Source organism: Pezoporus wallicus, unplaced genomic scaffold (genome assembly GCF_028554395.1).
Source record: "Pezoporus wallicus isolate ANWC-B61680 ecotype Strahan unplaced genomic scaffold, APGP_CSIRO_Pwel_v1 contig_1181, whole genome shotgun sequence".
Lineage (NCBI taxonomy): Eukaryota > Metazoa > Chordata > Aves > Psittaciformes > Psittacidae > Pezoporus > Pezoporus wallicus.
The window spans coordinates 4,009,459-4,030,810 of NW_026641428.1; the positions used below are offsets into that span (position 1 = coordinate 4,009,459).

The 21,352-nt window shown below is 36.7% G+C and overlaps 1 protein-coding gene across 2 annotated transcripts in view; it reads right to left on the reverse strand.

The window, feature by feature from the left end:
* The window catches only part of LRP2 (LDL receptor related protein 2), a 123,410-nt gene that overhangs the window by 69,717 nt on the left and 32,341 nt on the right, over positions 1 to 21,352 (reverse strand). For both annotated transcript variants that reach the window (XM_057423635.1, XM_057423634.1), the window contains exons 9-26: positions 21,136 to 21,255; positions 18,767 to 18,895; positions 16,909 to 17,078; positions 14,517 to 14,740; positions 13,543 to 13,749; positions 11,582 to 11,784; positions 10,855 to 10,995; positions 9,723 to 9,926; positions 8,668 to 8,860; positions 7,423 to 7,548; positions 7,000 to 7,130; positions 6,109 to 6,246; positions 4,954 to 5,235; positions 3,544 to 3,783; positions 2,843 to 2,962; positions 2,379 to 2,495; positions 1,305 to 1,682; positions 191 to 439 (exon numbers count right to left, since the gene is read on the reverse strand). In XM_057423635.1, coding sequence (XP_057279618.1) covers positions 191 to 439; positions 1,305 to 1,682; positions 2,379 to 2,495; positions 2,843 to 2,962; positions 3,544 to 3,783; positions 4,954 to 5,235; positions 6,109 to 6,246; positions 7,000 to 7,130; positions 7,423 to 7,548; positions 8,668 to 8,860; positions 9,723 to 9,926; positions 10,855 to 10,995; positions 11,582 to 11,784; positions 13,543 to 13,749; positions 14,517 to 14,740; positions 16,909 to 17,078; positions 18,767 to 18,895; positions 21,136 to 21,255 — 3,372 coding nt within the window. The remainder of the gene's footprint in view (positions 1 to 190; positions 440 to 1,304; positions 1,683 to 2,378; positions 2,496 to 2,842; positions 2,963 to 3,543; positions 3,784 to 4,953; positions 5,236 to 6,108; positions 6,247 to 6,999; positions 7,131 to 7,422; positions 7,549 to 8,667; positions 8,861 to 9,722; positions 9,927 to 10,854; positions 10,996 to 11,581; positions 11,785 to 13,542; positions 13,750 to 14,516; positions 14,741 to 16,908; positions 17,079 to 18,766; positions 18,896 to 21,135; positions 21,256 to 21,352) is intronic.

Genomic DNA, 21,352 nt, shown 5'->3' on the forward strand with positions numbered 1-21,352 from the left:
TTAATTTCAAGGAAACAATAGTTTCCAATAAAACTCTCAGATGACACTTTTAATACTCTGGGTCATCCGTCTTGAACAACTTGAAGTGGCTGTTGGCACCAGGTCTTAAAAGAACAATATGAAAATGACAAAGCTGGATATTTTCCAGACACTGTTGTGATTTTTTTAGGTTGACATCAATGTTCCTCACCTGCTGCTTTACAAGCCTTCCCATTGGTTTCTAAAATGTATCCTTCATCACAGTAACACCTAAAAGACCCCCTCTCATTGTAACAGTGCTGACTACAAAAGCCTGGAGGGTCACATTCATTAATATCTTCACAGGTCTTGGAGTCATTTGCCAGCTGGTATCCGAAAGGACAGGTACACTGAGCTCCAAAGGGTCCTTGAATACACTCATGAGTGCAGCCAGCGTTATTGTCAGAGCAGCTCTCCTGATCTGAAATGGCATTGGGGAAGGAAATTAGCAAATAGTTAATAAAAGCTTCTTATGCTAAATTTAATACTTTGTAATTGCATTACTAGCCTAAGACTGCTGCTAAAACATAACTGCACAATCATCAGTTATGCAATATGAGACTTATGCAAAATCCAACACACACAATGCACATAAAGGCAGCTAACAACACAGTATGTGCTACTGAATCCCATTAAATGGATGCTAACCAGAAGGCTTAGCATTTATAACAAATTTTTCAAAACTAGCTAGAAATACACGAAAAATTAGTGTGCCAATCCAAACCTAAAATTGTATTAAACAATAATTTAAAATCATTGATAATCATACCTGGCTGGGGTTCATCTGAGAACGTGAATTGATTAAAAAGAAGGAGGAAAGAAGGAAAGAAAGAAAAAGGTTATGCTCAAATCAACTCATAATCAACATAAACACAAATTCTAGCTGCACATGAGCTTTTAGATTTTTTTCATGATTTTTGAAGTTAGAAATTTAAAAGAAAATATTAAGGACTGAATCACATTTCACCTGGACTTAAAGCATACCACACTTCAGTGAACATGTTCAGGGACACAAAGTTGATTCCCATATTGCTATATAAAAACCTATATTGAAGTCAGTGGAAGTCACATTTGAATTCAGAGAACAAGATTGGACACAGCTAATAAATGTCATTATCACAGTCTCACTGCAAGCAAGTTACATTAAGTAATTTGTGCTCTAATTTCAGTATGCTTACAATTTCTGCCAGAAATGTTGCTGCACTAAATACAGCAGACTGAAATCCATTTATTTCTGAAGCTGTAGCACATAGTAGGCTATAGAAGATACTTGAACAGTAACTTACTGCACAATGGAGATTCATCAGCTCCATTAGGGCAATCAGCAGAATTATCACATACTTTGCTCAGATTTACGCAGATACTGTGACCTGGACATTGCCACTGCCAGCTGGGGCACCGGAAGGGTTGAGTAGGACAATCTCTCTCATCGCTCATATCCCTGCAGTCATTATCACCATCACAAATCCATGCTCGATAGACACAGTTGCCATTATCACAGCGGAAAAGAGATGGTGGACAGGTTCTGGGAAGACATCTGTGATGTTCATCTGAGCCATCTGCACAGTCAAGATGCCCATCACACTCCCAGTTAGCAGGAACACAATTGCCATCTGACTGACACTGGAATTCATTCTGGTGGCACATCCCTGGTGGTCTTGTAGCTAAAACAGTAACATTCAACAGTTCAGAAGCCATTTCAATTTTAGACAGGGAAGCAAAACCACTATGTTCAGTAAATTTCCTGCATAAATAGTTACAATACAATTAAGAACTGTGTTGCTTTTAGATCAGGCCATAGAATCAAAGTCAGTCAATTTACACAACAATTCAGAATCCAATTAGTTTAACTCCTACTTTGTAATATGGTGAACAAGGCAACTCAACTATTCTATTCTGAGCAAGCAATTTTCATATCTACATATGCAGATATCTATGCACATGTCCACAGCAAAAAGAAATTACATGCTGAAAACAGATTTAACCACACTGCATTGCAACATTTTAACAAATTTAAATGTAAAAAATTACTCTAGGAAAAGTTGCAATCTGACTCTCACAGATAAAAGGTTTTCAATTTTCTAGATGAATAGACTTACTAATTTTACTTTTAAACCCTGGGGCTGAGGTGCCAAGTCAGACAAAACATTAAGCCAAAAGGAATGCAAGCTCCACTCTTTGCCAGAAAAATCTACTCCTGAGCTGGATCCTACTGTGCTTGAAATTTCTGCTCAGAAAATAGTATTTCCAGACAAGTTTCCCTAAAAAGAATTTTGAGGTTTTAAGAACAGTAGTGCAGATAAAGGAAATTTTCAGAAGCATCACATAATAACTGAAGCCTTTAGCATCAATGTACTTACGGCAGTCAGTTTCATCTGAGTGATCATTACAGTCAAAAACACCATCACACCTGTAGTAAGTGCTGACACACTGGTCTCCACTGAGACATTTGAACTCCGTGGCACTGCAGTTATATACTACAAAAGAAAAAATATTGTTATTGAATTCACAGAGCTAGACTGCACCCAGTCTTTCTACATGTGGCCAGTTCCACTGGATACCACGATTTCCCTGGGATACAGAAAATGCAGTGACCTTGGAATCTACAGAAAACAGAGGAAACAGATTTCAGCCCCCTGCAACTAACCTACAGATCAAAGGGCTTACTAAAACGCTAAACCAAGTATCATAAACAAGATTAATTTATGGATAGGTTTATTATGCATTCTGCTACCTTGAAGCTGATAATATGAAGCCACCAAAGACCCCTCAGGGGGCAATAGCGAGGAAACAATAAAGAGGCATTCAACAAAGTTACACTTACTGCAGTCATGTTCATCAGCACCATCTACACAGTCTTTGTCTCCATCACAGACATAGTATGGGTCAATACAGCGATGGTCTGGACACTGAAATTGCCTAGGTTCACAAGTACCTGTGAAAGCTATTAAGAATGACAATAAATGCAGATGTGTTTCTTTTTCTCTGTTCTGAAATCGACATAATACTGAGACAGTAGAAAGACATCACCACTAAATTGCAAGATGTAATGCAACAACTAGTAATCATATAAATTACAAGCACTAATACATTAGTATCAAGTAATTATTTACGCATATGTAGGCTTGGACTAATGGAAAATAATCAGAAGTTTCCACTCAGTGGTAAAAGCACTAAAGGAAGTACATGGAAATACTACTGTCTTACTTCTGGTAAAAACTTCCAGACTAGATTAGCTGATTACACCATCAGGCATAAATGAGATCACTCATGAAGTATGCATTATGCAGCACCATGATTATGATTATAATTATGACATTAGGCCCTTTTTATTTTTTTTTTTAATTATTTTCCTGCATTCTACTTGGCTCTGATAGCTCAAATTAGCTGAGTTTTTCACATCTTCCAGACTGCAAAATATTAGTTCTTTCTTCCTAATTTCATTTATCATCCTTCCACCAATAGATATATCTATGTAGACATACTGAGTGTTTTAGAAAAACAACAGACAGCTGTGATACTCACTGCAATTTTTTTCATCTGACCCATCACCACAGTCATTATCAGTATCACATAGCCAGATCCTAGGAACACATCTTCTATTATCACAGGTGAACAGGGTTACAGGACATGAAGTGGGTCCTTGTGTAGGACAATGCAATTCATCACTGCCATCAAAACAGTCATTATGTTTATCACAGCGCCATCGGCCTGGAATACACTGCCCACTGGCACAGGTAAAAGCTGATGAAGCACAAGTATTGTCTAAATAAAAAACAAAACAGGAGAACATGATGATAAATATCTCTAAAACTTGCCCTCCCTGCCAGAGTATTCAGTACATTTTATATACTTACAGAATGTCTAAAATAGTAATCAAATTCTAAAATGTACATTGCTTGAAACAAAAATGTTTGTCACGCCAACATGCTGCAGAACTGAACAGAATACAAGCTTTTTTACACTGAAAGAATCAATAAAAATAGAAAAACAGAAATAATAGAAGTAAAAAATAGAAAAGTATCTTCTTCAAGTAGCCATTTACTTTATATTTTTGTTTCCTCAAAATAAACCCACATCCTAGTTATTCTAAAATAGAACACAAATAAGAAATGCTTTGTATCTTGGTCATATTAGTTAGTCCTACACATTAAGGAGCACATTTTATCAATGGGATCTATTCTCATGTTTGTGATTTAAAAGAAAGTACTAACTTTGAATAAAGAAGCACCAAATATGTCTTAAAAGCCAAGAATTTGCTTTACGATATCTTATCAACTCTAATTATCCCACTTTACTTGATCAACAAACTATTTTGTGTGAGACACTTAACAGTAAAATTGGGAAATGAACCAATGTGCCTTTAATCTACTTCACTGTAAAAATCTAGATGTAGCAAGTAGATCAGAACTGCCCAAACATAATGAACATAATGAAATTTTTACTCAGTTGTTAAATGAAATGAAAGATGCTGCACTAAACTCAGAAGAAGGTTAAACAGTGCATATGGCTTTGTTATTTTTCTTATGGTGCTATTTTTAAAATCTTTTCATCTTTATTAAGATGGTTTGTCCCTCCCCATGCATCAAAATAAGACAAGTGATATCCCAGTATCTTTCAAAATTTACAAGATAATGAGAATAAAGACAACTTTCTTCTTCAGAAGATAAGTTTTTGTTACTCTGTAAATGGAATTTTGAGAACTAGTGAGATATGAGTACTTTTGAGCATTCTTCAGGTGGCCAGTGTTGAATCCCACATTCTCAACAGTTATCCATATAATTTCCAAAGTAACTAATCTCCCAGGTAGATTTCAGGGTTTATCCATACATACAACCCTAAAAAACTAGGGTTTATTCCAACGAAATCAAACCAACCCAAGCTTTCTGAACTGCAGACCACAAACACTAACTGTATATTACAGGGATTACTTACTTAAAGAACCACAGTTTTGTTCATCACTGTTATCATGGCAATCATCAACACCATCACACTGATAGTATCGAGGCACACATCTTCCATTTCCACAGGAAAATGAGTAGGAGCCACATTGCAAAGTGGGTGGCTCATTGGATGGGTCTTCAACACACGTCAGCTGATTTGAAGCCAGCTTCATGCCATAAGGACAACCACAAACTCTTTGAAAATTTGGTACTGGAAAGCAGAAGTGGCTGCAGTCTCCATTGGGATTTGTTCCTCTATTACAGTAGTTTGAGCCTTCAAAAGTGATAAAGAAGATCAATGTATACACTACTGATAGCAGCTTGGGAAGTATTAAAAGTGCATAGCAACTGCGAAAGTGTTTAACAAAAAGATGCTGCAGCAAACCTAGTTTTGTGTACACTGTAAAACAGGGTCAAGTTGACTGACAGAAACAGTAGTAGTAAGTCATAATAATAAGTCCCACATTTAACATACTCTTCATTAACACAAATGTTTATGGAAGCCAAGAACATACTACTAACTTTCATCCAATTTTCTGCCAACTTTCAGCAACTGTCTGGAAACAAGTACGCTACGCACTTTTGGCAGAGCAAGACTGAGAGACCTGATCAAATCATTGGACAGCAAACTGATGGTGAGCCTTAGCACATAGTTTGATCATATGTTTGATAAGTGTACTGGGTGTTCTACTAAATTAACTACAATACCAAATCCTTGATTTAGGTCATAGAAGGGCACAGAAATCAGAAGTGAAAATAAGAAATAAATAGTAATTTATGCACAGTGATTCCTTTAAGAAGAGTAGTTTGATCAATAAATTTTTACCCAACTCCTCAAAGTAAATAGTTCAGTTTAACTAAAACTTCTACCAGAAAAAAAAATAAATACAAAGTTGTAATCAGTGATACAATTACACAAGAGACAAGGAATCATAATTTCATTTTACAAGGCTATTAAATACAGTAACAGAAGTGGTGGAGGAAAACTGCACACAGTCACGTAACAGTGAAATATATGTGTAATTGCAAGTGTCTGTGCTGAATGCCAGCAGTTATGATTCAGTAAAGCCGTTCCTAAAATTGAAAGTGGAAACCTGCTGTACTGATATTTTGTTTCTTAATCTATCTGTGCAACTAAAGAGCTCACCTATTTGGGAATGAGCATCGTATGCTTTAACATGCATAATGTTACTTATGCCCCTCCTAATAATAGTCATTTCCCCTCCATCAGACTTCCTCACTCGAACTATTCCACCAAGTCTCCAATCAGTAAAGTAGGCATAACCTGTTTTGAAAGACATTTAACATATAACAATTACAGAGCAATATGACATAAAAGATGAAGCATGATGAGCAAAAACTGAAAGACTTCTCATGTAAATTTCCATTTTTTTGATAACTGTTTCTCAAAAAATACAAGGACTTTTATCACTAAATGTAGTTAAAGTGAGTCCTCCAGTCATAGGCAGACATAACTCGGGAAAAAAATGTGCTCTCAGATTTCACTTAAGTTGAGATATAACAGACTTAATTGGCATTTCAAATTCCAAGGCAGTTTTAAAAGTCACTCAGTAAGACAACTTTACAGAAAATTTTATAATCTTTTTGAAGATATTTTAACCCAAAATCAAAGGGGGTCAAATGCTGACATCCTTCTTCACACACAACATAAATCCAGTGATAAGACGCTACATGCAATTAACAGAATCCTGAAATTGCTGATCAACCCTAGGGAGGTGATTTACCTCATCTCTCCCGCATGAGTAGCCCACCTTGGGAGCACAGCAAAATCTGCATTATTGCACTGTGTTATCTGATCTGCCTCAAAGTATTCAAACACAAATATACATAAAAACATTCTAAAAATGAAAAAGTACTAAATAGATAATTTTATAGAAACTTGCAACAGTGCTTCTTATAGGAAAAGTATTATTACAAAGGCCATATTTTATCTCACATACTCACAGATCATCATATTTAAAAAAAAACAAAACAACCTGTGATAATTATAGATAATATTTTCTACTGCCAGACTTACCTCCAAAAATAGTAAGGCCAAATGGGTGAGTCATCTGAGTAATATGTTCAAGAGTCCGTCTGTCCAACCCATCAAAGGTGCTGTGCTCAATTTTATCAAAAAAGGCATCCACCCAATACAGTCTTAAAGAACTAGAAACAACAAAAATGTCATATCTCTTCAAATGACATTATGTCCATTAGGAAGCACTAGCATTTTTTCAAACAATAATCTTAAACCTGACAAAAAACTATTGGGTCGTGTGGGGAGGGATCCTGAGAAGATCTTACCTTTCACTGTTTTTTAAAGAAATCAAAAAATAAGGTCTTCAATATGAAAACACCAATGCACACAATCTGACAGAATTCCTTTCTTTTTAAGCTCTAACAGTTTTTGAGGAAGAAACACATCTGCACAAAAGCTTGCTGTCTGTGTTGTCCTTACCTCCAGTCAATGGCTAGGCCATTAGGCCAGCCTAGTGTTGTATTCACAATTGGCAATGCATGGGAACCATCACTCCAGGCCCTCATGATTTTTGCAGGACGGAACCAGTCTGTCCAGAATATATACCTGAAAGTACATGTCATAAGACAAAAACCCAGTGATACAATGTAATTAAACAGAGCAAGCATTCAAACAGTATTAACATTCTTCTTTGCACCACAAAGCTGTACATATATTAAAAAAACACAACTTTATGTTGACCCTATCCTCAACTGGTAGCAGTACTGACAAGTAGCGTTTATCCTTCTTACAACAGCTTTCAAAATCTTTCGAAGTGGTTTGTCCCTTTAGACATAAAATACCTGTAACTTTGTTAAAACTGTCAGGGATTTCATTTAAGTAAGAAGTAAGAATCAAGAAACAAAATGCATCTTCCAGGTAATACTTACAAGTAAGCATGAATATTACAAAGAACTTTCTCCTGATCCTTTTGACTTATGCCTACAGAGTTGAAGCTCATGATAAATAACTTTACCAAGTAGGAAATAAAAAAGGATACAAATTCAACATTATTCTCATGAGATTACTTCAAAAATAATCTATTTGGTTACCAAACATGAAAATTCAATATCCAAGAATTAAGAAATTCAGTAGTATGGCAGCAGGAAGCTGAATTATGCTATGAAAGAAATGCTGGCATGCCATGGCCAAATAACACAGTGTTGAATTTGAGGTTAGGCATTTGCAACAAAGAAAAGCAGGGCTTCCTTTTATGTACACAGAATCACATACTGTAACATCTGTATCAAACACAGACAGTAATATCTAATATGTTTCCAATAAAGAAATACAGATAGAAAATAAAAAGGAACCAAGGTTAGCATTCTGGGACCTTAAAGCATATTAAAAATAACTTAGAAAACTGTCTTTCAACTATGAGAAACAGCTTTCTGGTCCAAGTGATACAAAGAAACAAAGTTACTTTGCCTGTTTATCAGGAGTAAAAAAAAAAAAAAACAAACAGTGCTTTTAAAGAGAATTCTTTTGAGTGCTGCTTTCACGTGGAATGTGTATCACTTTGCCCTTTCCTCTGGGTGCTGAATCCCAGGCAAGAATAAAACAAAGACAAGAGAACTGAAGAGATGGAAAAGAACACAAACCCAAACAGAAATCCAGAATGAGATGTAAAACTAACCCCACCAATTTTTTCATATAGTTTCAAGGAAGAATCAAAGCTAAACTTACCCAATAACTGGATGAACCACTATTGATCGAGGATTATTTAAATTCTGAACAATAGCTCTCCTAGATTTATCTGCCAGCCTCATCACACTAATGCTCCTGTATCGAGGGTCTGTCCAGTATAGATTCTTTGAGATCCAGTCAAAGGCCAAATCTTCAACACTTTCCACTCTATTAGCCGTCAGGATTTCTCTTCCTAGAATTCATAATACACATAACAATTGTAAATGTTTAGGAACAAGGGAAATAGCATGAATGCAGTATTCTGTTCATAAACCTAGTGGTTTTACTCGGTAAAAATGCTGCCTCTGTGCTATCATATATAAAGACCAATACGGAAAGGAGGGATGCCCTTTGCTCCAGACAAAGTATGTGTATGTTCAGGAGCACAACCCCGATAGAGGAGAGATTAAGACTAGCTAAAGATGAGAGAAAAATCTGTTAATAAGTTTACACTGAGAGGAGTTTTATGAATGAAGGTCAGTAAGCTCAATGTGGTAAAGACATCTTGCCCAACAGCCAGACCTTACCTACTCTTTGCATAGGAATAGTCAGCTGCAGTTTACCATTACTCTGACCCAAGGCAGCAAGTAAGCTCAGAAGACTATATGCTGTCTTAATATATATTTAATCATTATTATAAATTGGAGATAAACATTTTTCACACTACCACAAATAGGACTTTCAAAAATCTCACAACCATAATATTCTTTTTCCAATATCATAACAACCATCCTGCTATTCAGGCAGGGAAATTAGAAAGGAATTTCAGTTTCATACCACTGTGTACATAAACAGACTGGTGATGACAAATACTATTTGTGAGAAATGCTACAGGTAGTTAATTCCCAAACACATTGAGCAAGTTTGTCAAAGAACAGGATACTTCAGTGAGCTTAATATGAGTTGAACAAACATTTTTGACGGTTTCCAGATTACTGGGGTGACACAGATTTATCTGCATATCTCACAATGTGACTTTTTGTACTTCTTTTTAGAAATACATATTCTACTTTTCTTACCACAATTATTCTACAATTCCTAAGAATGATTCTCACCTGAACCATCAGTTTTCTGTCTATAGATCATGTCTTTACTTGTGTCTGAGAAAAAGATGGTGTCATCCTGAGCAGAGAAGTCAATTCCAACAAAGTATGAAGGGCTCCCTGTTACAGGTATGATCACATCTTCCTGGGTGGAGAGATTGAACGGGATCCCCCGCACTGCCAGCTGGGATGAAAACAGCAGGAACTGCTGTACAGCTGCAAAAGGAGAGCTCAGACTCAGTCGTTACTTATTCGCAAAGTGAGACAAAGTGGGCATTAATTAACTGTAAAGTTTTATTTTCCTTTGGCAATACTAACAACCTGGAAACAGAAAAAAAAAGGAGACTGAGAAAATAGACATTTTAACATACGCAGACCTAAAAACTGAAGAAGAAAACCAAAACCCAACCCAGAATATTAGGTGACGTGGTCAGATATTCCTCTTGCATTATTACTCTGGTCCTATAAAAGCAGAAACTATTTTCTGTGATCCCCTTAAAATCATCTATTAAAAAAACACAAACAAACTCACAGGCTTTATGGAGCTACCAAATAACAAAACCATACTGCAGCTAGCCAGGTAAATACATGGTCACATAGTAAAACTATAGACAACATGTCTGGCTTAATTTGCCAATAGATACATATGCCAAGCCTCCCATACGTGACAATTACGCACTCAAACAAGAAGCAGCAGATTGCTGTTGGAAGCCCACAGCTCCGGAATTCAATCTTTTGTTCTTGTCTTATGTGTTCAACAGGAGAAAACCAACCTAGTCTACGTGCTACTGCGCAAGAAAGCAGGGTTTATGTGTTCAAAATAATACAACATCTGCATATTAGCAAGTATCCATATTAAATTTCACGATTAAGATCTTAATCATACAGCTGTCTACATATATTCCGTATCAAATTTTCTTGAAGTGTTCATAAAAGGTGGTGAGTTTAAGTTGTTGTTTCTTGAAATTAACTTGAGCAAAAATTATTACATTTAAAGCTGCCAATGGGAGTTGGGATGAAAAAACACATAGTCTTTGGCATACTAACCCCACAAAGCTATTGGAAAGAGGAAAGGTGTTCTAAAAATAACTCTAGAGCTATATGGACTAGTGCTATATCCAGCGATCATAAGGCATTTTCTTACCAACACAATGTCTTCCATCTACGTGTAGATCAAAGCCCAGTATACATCTACAGCGATAACCCAGTCCATCGTTATCTGTTTTGTGACTGAGAACACAGATCTGTTCACAGCCCCCATTGTTACTTCCACAAGGATTTCTCACTGGAAAATAATACAGATTGGATTATAACTTTGTCTATTAACCTAATGGCATCATTATCTTGATTTTTCAGGATTTTTTAAACATCCACAATAAATCATGTGACCTCTGTGGGAATTACATCACATGGAAATCATACACCATCAGTTCTACCCTAAAATGCACCAAAATCACATCAGAGCTAACGGGTGTTCAAGCATGCCATTCTGTACAGAGATACTTGGCACACAGCATTGAGGCTATAATTTTCTGCATATAGTTCTACTTCAGAATTATATCTCACAGAATTATTTCAGACTGCTAGCCTTTTCGAACAACATTTTGTGTTGAAGAAAAAATGTCACAAACACCAATACTGCTCATAACCACATATCCATACATTTAATAAGCCTCCCCACTCTTAAATGTTGCATTTGACAGTTTATTAGCTGCAGGAGCCTAATGAAACCCAGTCTATTTTTACAATACAAATCTATTTATCATAATTAATAGCTCTTTACAGCAAAATAATCACCTCTCATAATTTTTACCAACTTTTTCGGTAATACAGTTTCTATACCTCCCTTAATAATCTCCTTGCTCTCTTACCATATGGCTGCCTGGCAGCATGGTAAACTGTCACTCCATAAGGTCTCAGTGAAGACTGGTAGATGACTTGAGGGTTAGATTCTGAAAACTTGTTAGCTTTCACCACTGCCATTTTGGTCCAATCAGTGAAATAAACACTGTGTTCAAATAAAGTGATTCCATATGGGTGAGGAATCAGTGAGCCTCCATGAGCTATTGTTCTCCTGTCACAAAGATGGTTTTAAAATTATTTACAAAATATTATCCAGAAAATAACTTTATTACTAGGGGAAAAGGATCCAAGATTATTAATTCGTTCACTGGCTTCTACATAGAAGCTGCAAAAGTACAAATAAAAAAGACCAAATGAGCTGAAGAGATTAAGCTAAACATACAGGGTACATAAATTTAAAAGACACAGCAGTGAAAACAGAGCAACCAACAGTGTTAGCAATTTCCAAGAAAACACAGTGAGTAAAGACAACATCTCAAAAGGTAGTAAAAAATTTATAATTACTGAGAGAAAATTAGAGAAAGGGGAAATCAAAGACACCTATAGGAAATCAAAATAGCCAGAAAACCTTGAATGTAAAAAACAAAGTCCTATGCATGCAGTTAAAATAAAAAACCAAACCAAACCAAAGAAAACAAAACAAAAAATGAACCACCACCACTTTGGGTTAAACTACTCACCCATGCAAAACCAAAACAAAAAATGAATGCTGAAAATCGGTATCTATTCTATGCAAGTAGTAGGAGTAAAAGAGTAGGAGATAAAGTAGGAGATAGTAGGAGATGAAAAGTGACATTCAAGTCCTCACACAATATATAACACTACAATACCATTTTAATGTAGTTGTGAAGGAAGACTGGATGGGGCTTTGAGCAGCCTGGACTGTAGAAGGTATCACTGCCCATTGCAGAGGCTTGGAACTTTGGAACTAGAAGGTCTTTTAGATCCCTTCCAACCCAAATCACTCTATGATTCTATGAAGGTCTAGAAAATCAGATTAATTCTACAGCGCTACTATAAGAGTTTCCCAGGCAGTTTAGATTCATGCTTTAGGGATGCAAGATGCAACACAAGTAGACAGTAAGCTGTAATTTAACATTCTTTGCAGACTATGCTTCTGCCTCTTGCTCACTTGCACAACATCTACAAGATTTTTGGTGTTGCTGTAACTGGTAAGTTTTTATCTCCAAAAACCAGAGATTTTACTAAACATATTCTTGTCTTCCTAAACCCTGATAAAGGAGCAAAGATAACAGCATTATTTTTATAATTTTTAAGTAAAAAACTACATTGAGCAATAAACCTGTCAAATGAGCAGAGGACTGTTTTTCAAGGCAATCTGCAGGAGGTATGCTAAAGGGGACAATTTTTTCTTGTGCTTGAGTAACAGACACTAATCACAGATGCAGAGATAAGCAGGCTTCTCAACACTGTTTTATACAACAAAGTCCCATAAAACCTCAAAGACCCCTTTTTTGCATGCTGTGATATAGTTTCCCCAGCATCACAACAGGGTGAGTGATGACTTAATTTCTGACAGCAAAGATTTATAAAATGCAAGAAAAGCACTTAATACACATTACACAAAGTGGTGCTTTGGAGGGGAATATTTCAAATAAGTTCATTCACAAAAAAAAAAAGATGCAAAGAAATTACGATGGAAGACTATATATATACATCAAAAATAATATAAAGAAATGCTAGAAAACTATGCTGTAGTAGTGGGCTATAAAAAAGTAAATTATGGAAGAAGTGCAATAGGTATCTGAGGTTGAAAAAGGACAAAGAATGATGGAGGAATTAAGGACTGTCTAGAAATAGCATGACACCACAGTTATCAAAGTGCATCACATTCATTATATCATAATTTTCATCCTTCGTGTATCTCACTTTGTTAGACAAATCTTATTTTGAATTACATACAAAACAATCAGTGTCTGTAACCTCCAAGGAATAGTATTTCTCCTACCTTTGAAGTCCATCATAAGTTACAGTCTCAATGTAATCAAACCGGCTGTCAACCCAGTAAAGTCTCTTCATCACAATATCCAGAGTTATTCCAGCAGGCCAGCCTAATTTTGTTTTTATCAAATCCTGACGGTTTGTGCCATCCATGAAGGCCCTTTCCACTTTAGGATCACCAGACAGACTATCCCAGTCTGAGAAAAATAAATAACTATAAAGAAAAAAATAAGTTTCCTTGAGATTTAAAAAAAAAAAAACAAAAACAGCCTACATTTTACATGGAATTTGTGAAAGGGAAGCACCCTTTCGGGACAGAGATGATTCTCAGCTGGCATATTATGAGAACACACTTTACACCTCCTGCCCAAGAAGCAGTCTGCATTTTCTTCTATAGAATTAATCTAGAAAGAAACATGCTTTCACCCAAAAGACCTCAGAAATACTGAGTTTCCCTAGTTAAAAATAGACTTAAGTGTACTGCCAGAAATAAATCAGTGACAAATAGATGCATCATGAAAGCAGCATCCATCACTACAAGTTGCATGGAATTCCTCTTCCCATTCTCTGAGGATCCAATTTTTCATGGCTCGCATACATTTTTAAAGCCTGTTGGGCTGGGAGGCACTAGCTTCCCTGGCTACACTCCACCACTTTATTTCAAATAGCAGTATCAAAACAGATGTCCTTCAGTACAACTTCAACTCTTCTGCAGGCCAATTCCACTGTTCCTTTGTTTTTAGAGCTGCTCATGAACATACAACTCCAGCCATAAAACAGATTCCACACACTGGGAATAAAAGCAGTGTCAGCCCTCCTATAACAATTTAAGGTGTAAAATAGATTACAACAGATTGCAAACATTTAAAACATATCTAAAATGAATTTTAGAAACCCGGGTATCTCTTAGTTCTTCTCCTTTTGCATGGGAATAAAGGAATTTCTGACAGCTTTGACCATTACCTGACATATATAACTTACCCAACTGTTGGATCCAGTGCTATTCCTCTAGGATTTCCAAGATTTTCAGCAATAAGTGTCACACGGTTTGTTCCATCCAAATTAACCATATCTATTCTGTTCACACTGGTCTCGACCACATATAGTTTATTGGTAACCCAATCCACTGCTAGATTTTCAGGTGTGTCAACTGAAACATTTAAAACTTCTTGGAAATCAGAGCCATCAATATTAATAGAAAAAACCTGAAAACAATACAAATATTGTCAGTGCCCACATGATGTTTTGTTAATCACAACACACACGGCACTTGTCCTCTGTTATCACACTGAGCACAGATCCACAATCGGCCACTAGATAAAACCACGTCACCCACTAAGCTATTGCTTAACTTAGGGTTTTCTGCAAAACTTTGGAAAACAATGCAAAAAACACAGGAGGCTTGCCTTCAACTACTGTTTCTGCAAAATGGACATGGTAACACACTAAAACAGCCTTGTGCAAAACCATGCACTGAAACAGATGGGGAAAGTGTATCTGCTTTTCTGGAATCTAGAAATTATCATTAATTGAAAACAAATGAACATGCTTTAGCAAAGCTCTCATCAGTGACTAGAAACAAGAGGGGGAGCTCTTACTGCACCAACCACACTAAGGGAAAATTGCTGAGTGAAGAAAGGGAATCCTCTCCATCCTGACAGAAAGGAGAAAGCTCAGCATTGACTCTGGTCTTCTCTATTTAAGGCTAATTTTAAACAGCATCATGCTTAAGAAGAAATAGTTTTGTTATCTTACAAGCAAGCTCAGAGGTACCTGAGGCAAACAGCATAAGCACGGCAATTCCATAGGTACAGTTGTGATCATAAAAATGGGTAATACAAAAAGCTAGGAATCATCCCTTTTGGAGCAACAACATGAGGTTTCAAATGTGTTTAAATGAAAATACAGATTACCACAAGGAAATAAAAGCAAGAAAATTAACAGATGAAATAGTTGTATCATTTTAAATATTCTTCATGTCCAGGTAACAATAATCAAGCAAATCATCTAACTGTCTATTCTGTTCTTTGGAAACCTTGCTGATGGAAGAGCTTATGGGCATTAGGTTATCAGACAGTACACTAAATGAGATAATGATGACACAGAACACAACCTACAATTCTCTAGTTTAGTTTATATCTTAATCTTAAAAACAAAAGGGACAACTAAAACACATCCTCTAATTTTTATTTTAAGACATCAGGTGGAAATATGCACTACATAAGAACATTCATAATGTCACTGTTTTAATCTGGGTATTTGAGCTGGGACTTAATTAGATTAGTTAATTAGGATTTAACTATATTGGAGCAGATAAAAAGGTAGTTCTGGACATCTGGGATTTGCAATGAAAAAAACCTTATTATCATCTGTTTATACATTTTACAGAGACAGCATAAATCTTTGGTCTCATCAAAGTTCAGATTTGACCCTGAATTGCTTCAACCATTGTCAATGCAATTGTAGTAATGGGAACCCACAGCAGTGAAAATAAGAATGCCAGAATTGTGAACAAGTCAAAAATTGTGCACACAGATCCCATCCTACTTGGTAGCCATGCAGTATGCTTCCCAACAGAAGCAACATGGCACTGTAGTAGAAACAACAGTTTATGTGTAGGTTCAGAATAAGGACAGTGACACCATATTGATGCAGCAGTAGTGTCAACAGAAGGCAGGCCATGGACTCTCCTCTGCTCTACACGACAATCAACGTAGAGATGAAGATTGTGGAGTTTTTGTGAAACAAAACCAGTCCAGGTAAAATGCTAAGTTATGCTAACAGAATAAAGAACAAGGTAAAGTCCAACTTTCACAAGGGTCTCCAGACTGCTTTTTAAAATTACTCTGGTTTACTGCATCTTGAAGCTAAAATATTTACTTTAAAAAAAAAAAATAAAGGTAACAGAATATTGGCTCATTACACAAAATACTGTCAATATTTGTTATCCAAGTTAATTACAGTGCCATTTGAAGTATATGAAGACATCTGATCTTTATCATCTTGGAAGGAACACAGCTTTTACATTTTAAACTATCATGTTTCAAAAAATTACCAAGAAAAAATTGTTCACTTTTGAAAGAATGTCTACTATTTCTCTTAATTAGTTTTTTGGACTCCATCTCGAGCAAAATTAAAAGTTGCTCAAGACATTCCCATATAATAGGATTCTTTGTTTAATATGTCACATGTAATAGTATAGCTTGAAAAATGCAGTCATTAACATAAAACATTTCAAGGAGCTTTTTTTTAGAAAACAAAAATACGGCCAGTTTCTGCTCTCAAAAAGGAAGGCCTATCAACACATTCTGCCTCTTGCAGTTTTCTACTTCCACATACAGAACAACATATTCTTCTTGAAATGTCTACCTACCTTATCTTGCACTGTATCAGTCCAAAAGATTCTGTGCAGGTAAAAGTGAAAGTCCACTCCAACTGCAACCCCACGATTCTGTGACTGCACCAAAGTACGAAAACTTCTGCCATGAAGATCTCCAATTAGTAAATCGCGGCCATTGGAAAAAATAATTGATGCAACACCAGCTGAAAGCAGGGGTAACAAATGTATGACTACTCTGCAGGCAAGCTATTTTGCAAAGGGGCATTGAAATATACACATGCTGGTTCCTACACACCAGACACAAAGGTTTTAGTAGATGCTTAGACTACAGTCTGTATAAATGTTTCTGTATGAGTGCTAACTTGTTTTGATTTGCCTTTGATTTCTAGACCTGGAGCAAAGCAGGCAGGAGTACTTAAAAGTATTTCAAGTATTTAAAGCCCTTCCAGGTAAAACTTTTACAAAACCCCTGTGCATCTAAACTCTACAAGGCTATTACTGATCTTCTATTTCTTTGCTTTAGCTCCTTAATAGAAGTATAAACTTTAAGATTTTTCTGCCCCATGAGATTCAGATATTCCTTGATTCTAGGAGGCAGACCATGTTTCTTAGCTTTCCATGTGCTGCTCTATCCTAGCCACCTTCTTAATTCTCTCATCAGAAAATCTTTGCTGTATCTTACAACAGAAAAGAGATTCCAGCAAGTCTCTGACAGAAGTTCACTTTCAAAGCAGATGCCTGTTGAAAGACTCGGTGTAAGTCTGACAAGAATATACTTCAGTTCAAAACCTATTCACCCTATACATAAAATCTTTCCCAGTTAAAGCAGAAATGAATCCTGGGAAACAGAGCAGATATGAAATTCCCCATTAATCAGATAGAAAATCAATACTTTGCAAATGACTCACTGGCTGAAAAGTCACACTAATTTGAATAGAAAGCTTCTTGTGAAAGATACAGACTTTTTCTGGAAACAGGCAATCTTTCCCTTAGTACAGTCAAGTATATTTCATTAGCTAAAAAAGAAAAATAATCCCTATTTCTTGAGGACAAACTTAGAAAACTGCAAGATGATGACTGCTCTTCAGACATGACTGAGGAAAGAAGGAAGGGGGAGGGAACTAGGCAGTTCATGCTTTCCTAAGAAGAAAGACTGCTGATCAGCTATGCCAAGCAGGGACTCCAGTTCCCACTGAGTTCCTACAGGCAGTAACACCTGCCTCACACAAAAGTGCGTTAGGCCATCACGTCTCCACAAAGAAGGGCTTCCCATGGCCTGCTTTCAGAACAGAGCAGGAGGTGAACAACCAGGAGCAGCTGCCTACAGTTGACAGGGAACCACATTCTGTGTGAGGCAAGCATTCCTACAAAGTTCAGACTCCGGGACACTAGAAGCCAGAAACATAGTGTCTCTCACAGACAAGTGTCTGAGCTCACCATTCAGCAAAGCCATCTTCGGGCATGGCACAGTCATTCTAGAAAAAGCGAGGCTTCCTGATTTCTTGTTCCCACCGAGTTCCACAGACAGCAAGTAAGGAAACTGCCATCCACAGAAGCAAGATTTCGTCTATTAAGGAAGGCTCTGGCAATGACCTTCCAACTCTGTGGAAGTCAGGAATTATAAGAAAGCACTGGAGCCCAGAAGAAATTCACTGTTTGAGGAGAAGGAGCCCTGATGAGGCAGTGAGCTCCATCAGCCTACACGTGCCAGCAGATGCACAGTCTCTTGATCTTTGCTGATGTTTTGAATGCCAGCCTAACCTGAAGTCCTTAAGGCCAGAGTCAAGTTCAAATCAAACACAACTGTACAGCATAGCCATGCAAACTGCCCCATTTTATCTAGATCTATTAGTCCAACAACTACAAGAGACTTGTGCTGCTGCACACTAACCTGAAGTGTTAGCCCGACAATATCGATGATGCTCTAGGAAATAACCTTCCACACAGTGGCACTGGTGATGTCCCACACGATCTTCACACAGCTGGTCACAAACACCCCACATTTTGCAGTCATCAAAATCTGTGAAGTGAGCAATGCATATTTAGAAACAATGCTTTGTATAAAAGTGATATCTGCTTTCTTTATATCTGTTTGCAATACTATGGCATGGGAAAAGAGGTTTCATGTGTTTTTTCCACAAATGTTTCCATCTTCTTTTTCTGAATAACAAAACAATTGATGTTTGCTGCCAAGAAAACAACCCACACCCTCCCCACCCCATCCCCATCTTTCCACCAGCCAAAAAACCCACACCTGTCAGGAGAAGAGGAAAAATCACTGGAAGGAGTGTCATAGTCTACTTTCCACAAAAAAGAATATGTCTATGCAGTACTCTTCCAGCAACAGATCTGAACATTAATGCACACAAACACTCACATAGATTTAAGCCCACTCTGAAGGAAAGCCCTAGCTAGCTCTATGTTAGTGCAGTACTCAAGTTAATCAGTTCTGCTAAAAGGCAGTGTTTATTAGCTCAAACTTGGTACCATGCTAACAGGTGTCTGACTTCCAATTAAAAGCTGGCTGTGCCCCAGAACCAGCCATCAAAAAGTACAAAGAGGTTCATTCTGGCATGCAAAATACCATCTAGGTAGCTAAGACAACCCAGCAAGTTCTCACAGATATGCCCTACAAGGAACTTTCAGGGTTGCTGCAGAATCTTTAATTTCAAAGTCGTGAAATATTTAACAAGTCACCTTTACAAACAGAGATTTTTTAAAGTTCTGATTTTCTCTTAAAAATAAATAAATAAATAAAAAAGCCCAGAACAACCAGATCTGAACACTTTCTGATGTTTCATCCTATCTGCAGATATTTAAAACCCAGGAGATTTCTGATACCACTAATACATGGTTTTGACATCACAAGTTTGACCACTTTCACATGAAAATCTGAGTAGAATCCATACATTACACTGCTGGAAACTGGTTATTCTACTGTTAAGCCAATAAAGTAGAAAATGAGATCTCAAATATTCTTCCTACTGGAACTTCTGTTGTCAAACATTTATTAACACATATGTGAAATTGAAATATTTCCTAGGTAGCACATTTTTGTACTGAAAAAGCCTCAGAGGCTTTCTGGCTTCCATGTGTGTTAAAAACCTTCACTATATAGTGAGCCATAAGCAAAAGAAGACAAATTGAAAACATTATAGTTTCAAAAAGTAATACACTCTGCTAATACTATAGTTTCATTCTCCTGGCCTTAAACCAAGAGCATTGATTCAAACTGAGATCTGGAATTACACACTACTGACTGGGAGCCACTCCTCCATGACAAGTTTTGCTCCCACTAAAGATATATGCCTAAATCTTGGCAAACCAAAACACATTCGCTCAGATTTACAAGCCAGAATGAGATTGCTAGGTCTACAAGGCAGTGAAAGAACAATAGAAGACTCACTGAGAATGCACCAGGCTTGCAAGTGTCCTTTATGTATTTCCCAAATACAGTCCTAAGTCACACAGTATTCCAAAAAGACTCATTAGAGGCTGAGCACCCTGGAATACTTTTACTAGCAGAAACACCACAGCTTGGGTTGAAAACCCGCAACAGATGTTTATCCAATTTCTTTTATTAGGCAGTGCTAATTTTTATGGTTCTGAAGTTACTCTATTTACAGTTACCAAGATAAATCATTTGTACTACCATGGGTTTGCTCTATGAAGTTATAGCAGCTACAGAATAGAAATGCAACACCAAAATACCTGTTACCTTTACATTCTTGCAAGTAGTCTTCATTTTCATGTAAATAATGCATATATTGAAATCCTATAGGTGATACAGCTATTCCATAGTGCAAATACAAAAGACCCTTTTCATTTTTAAAGTACAACATTCTACTGTCTTTATATATAGGCAGTTTCAGAACACATCAGACACTTCAATATCTGTAACAGCTTTTCCAGGCATACAACACCACACATCCCTGGAGCAGAAATAAACTCTTCCCATGTAACCACTAAAAGACCTGTAAAAAACATTGATAATAAAACAGCGATCCAAGAGTAAATATTTTTAAACATAATTATGCTCTGATTATGTCTTTAATGGTCTTACTGGAAGAGATCTTTAGGATATCTCTCTAGCTTGTTTCTGTGTTACCATGCTGTCCCTGTACTTCTTAGATTTTTATTCTTTTGATGACTCTTTTTTGCCATCCACCCATTTGGAACTTACTTCCTGGAATCCAAACTTTCCCAATGAAATGTGAAAAGGTAAAAGGTATCTACTAGATATCACTGTACTTCACTTACCAATACAAGTACGACTGTCATTGTTACTTATTGTATATCCTGCAGGGCAATAACACATCCCTCCTGACGGAGAAGAATGACAGCGATACTGGCAACTCAGAGCAGCACAGTGTGATATGTCTGGAAAGGAAATAAAATAGTTCAGAAATACACATATTACCAGTAGAACAGCTTTTTGCCTAACATTTACAAAGCTAGTGTCTTTTCTATGCAGTGT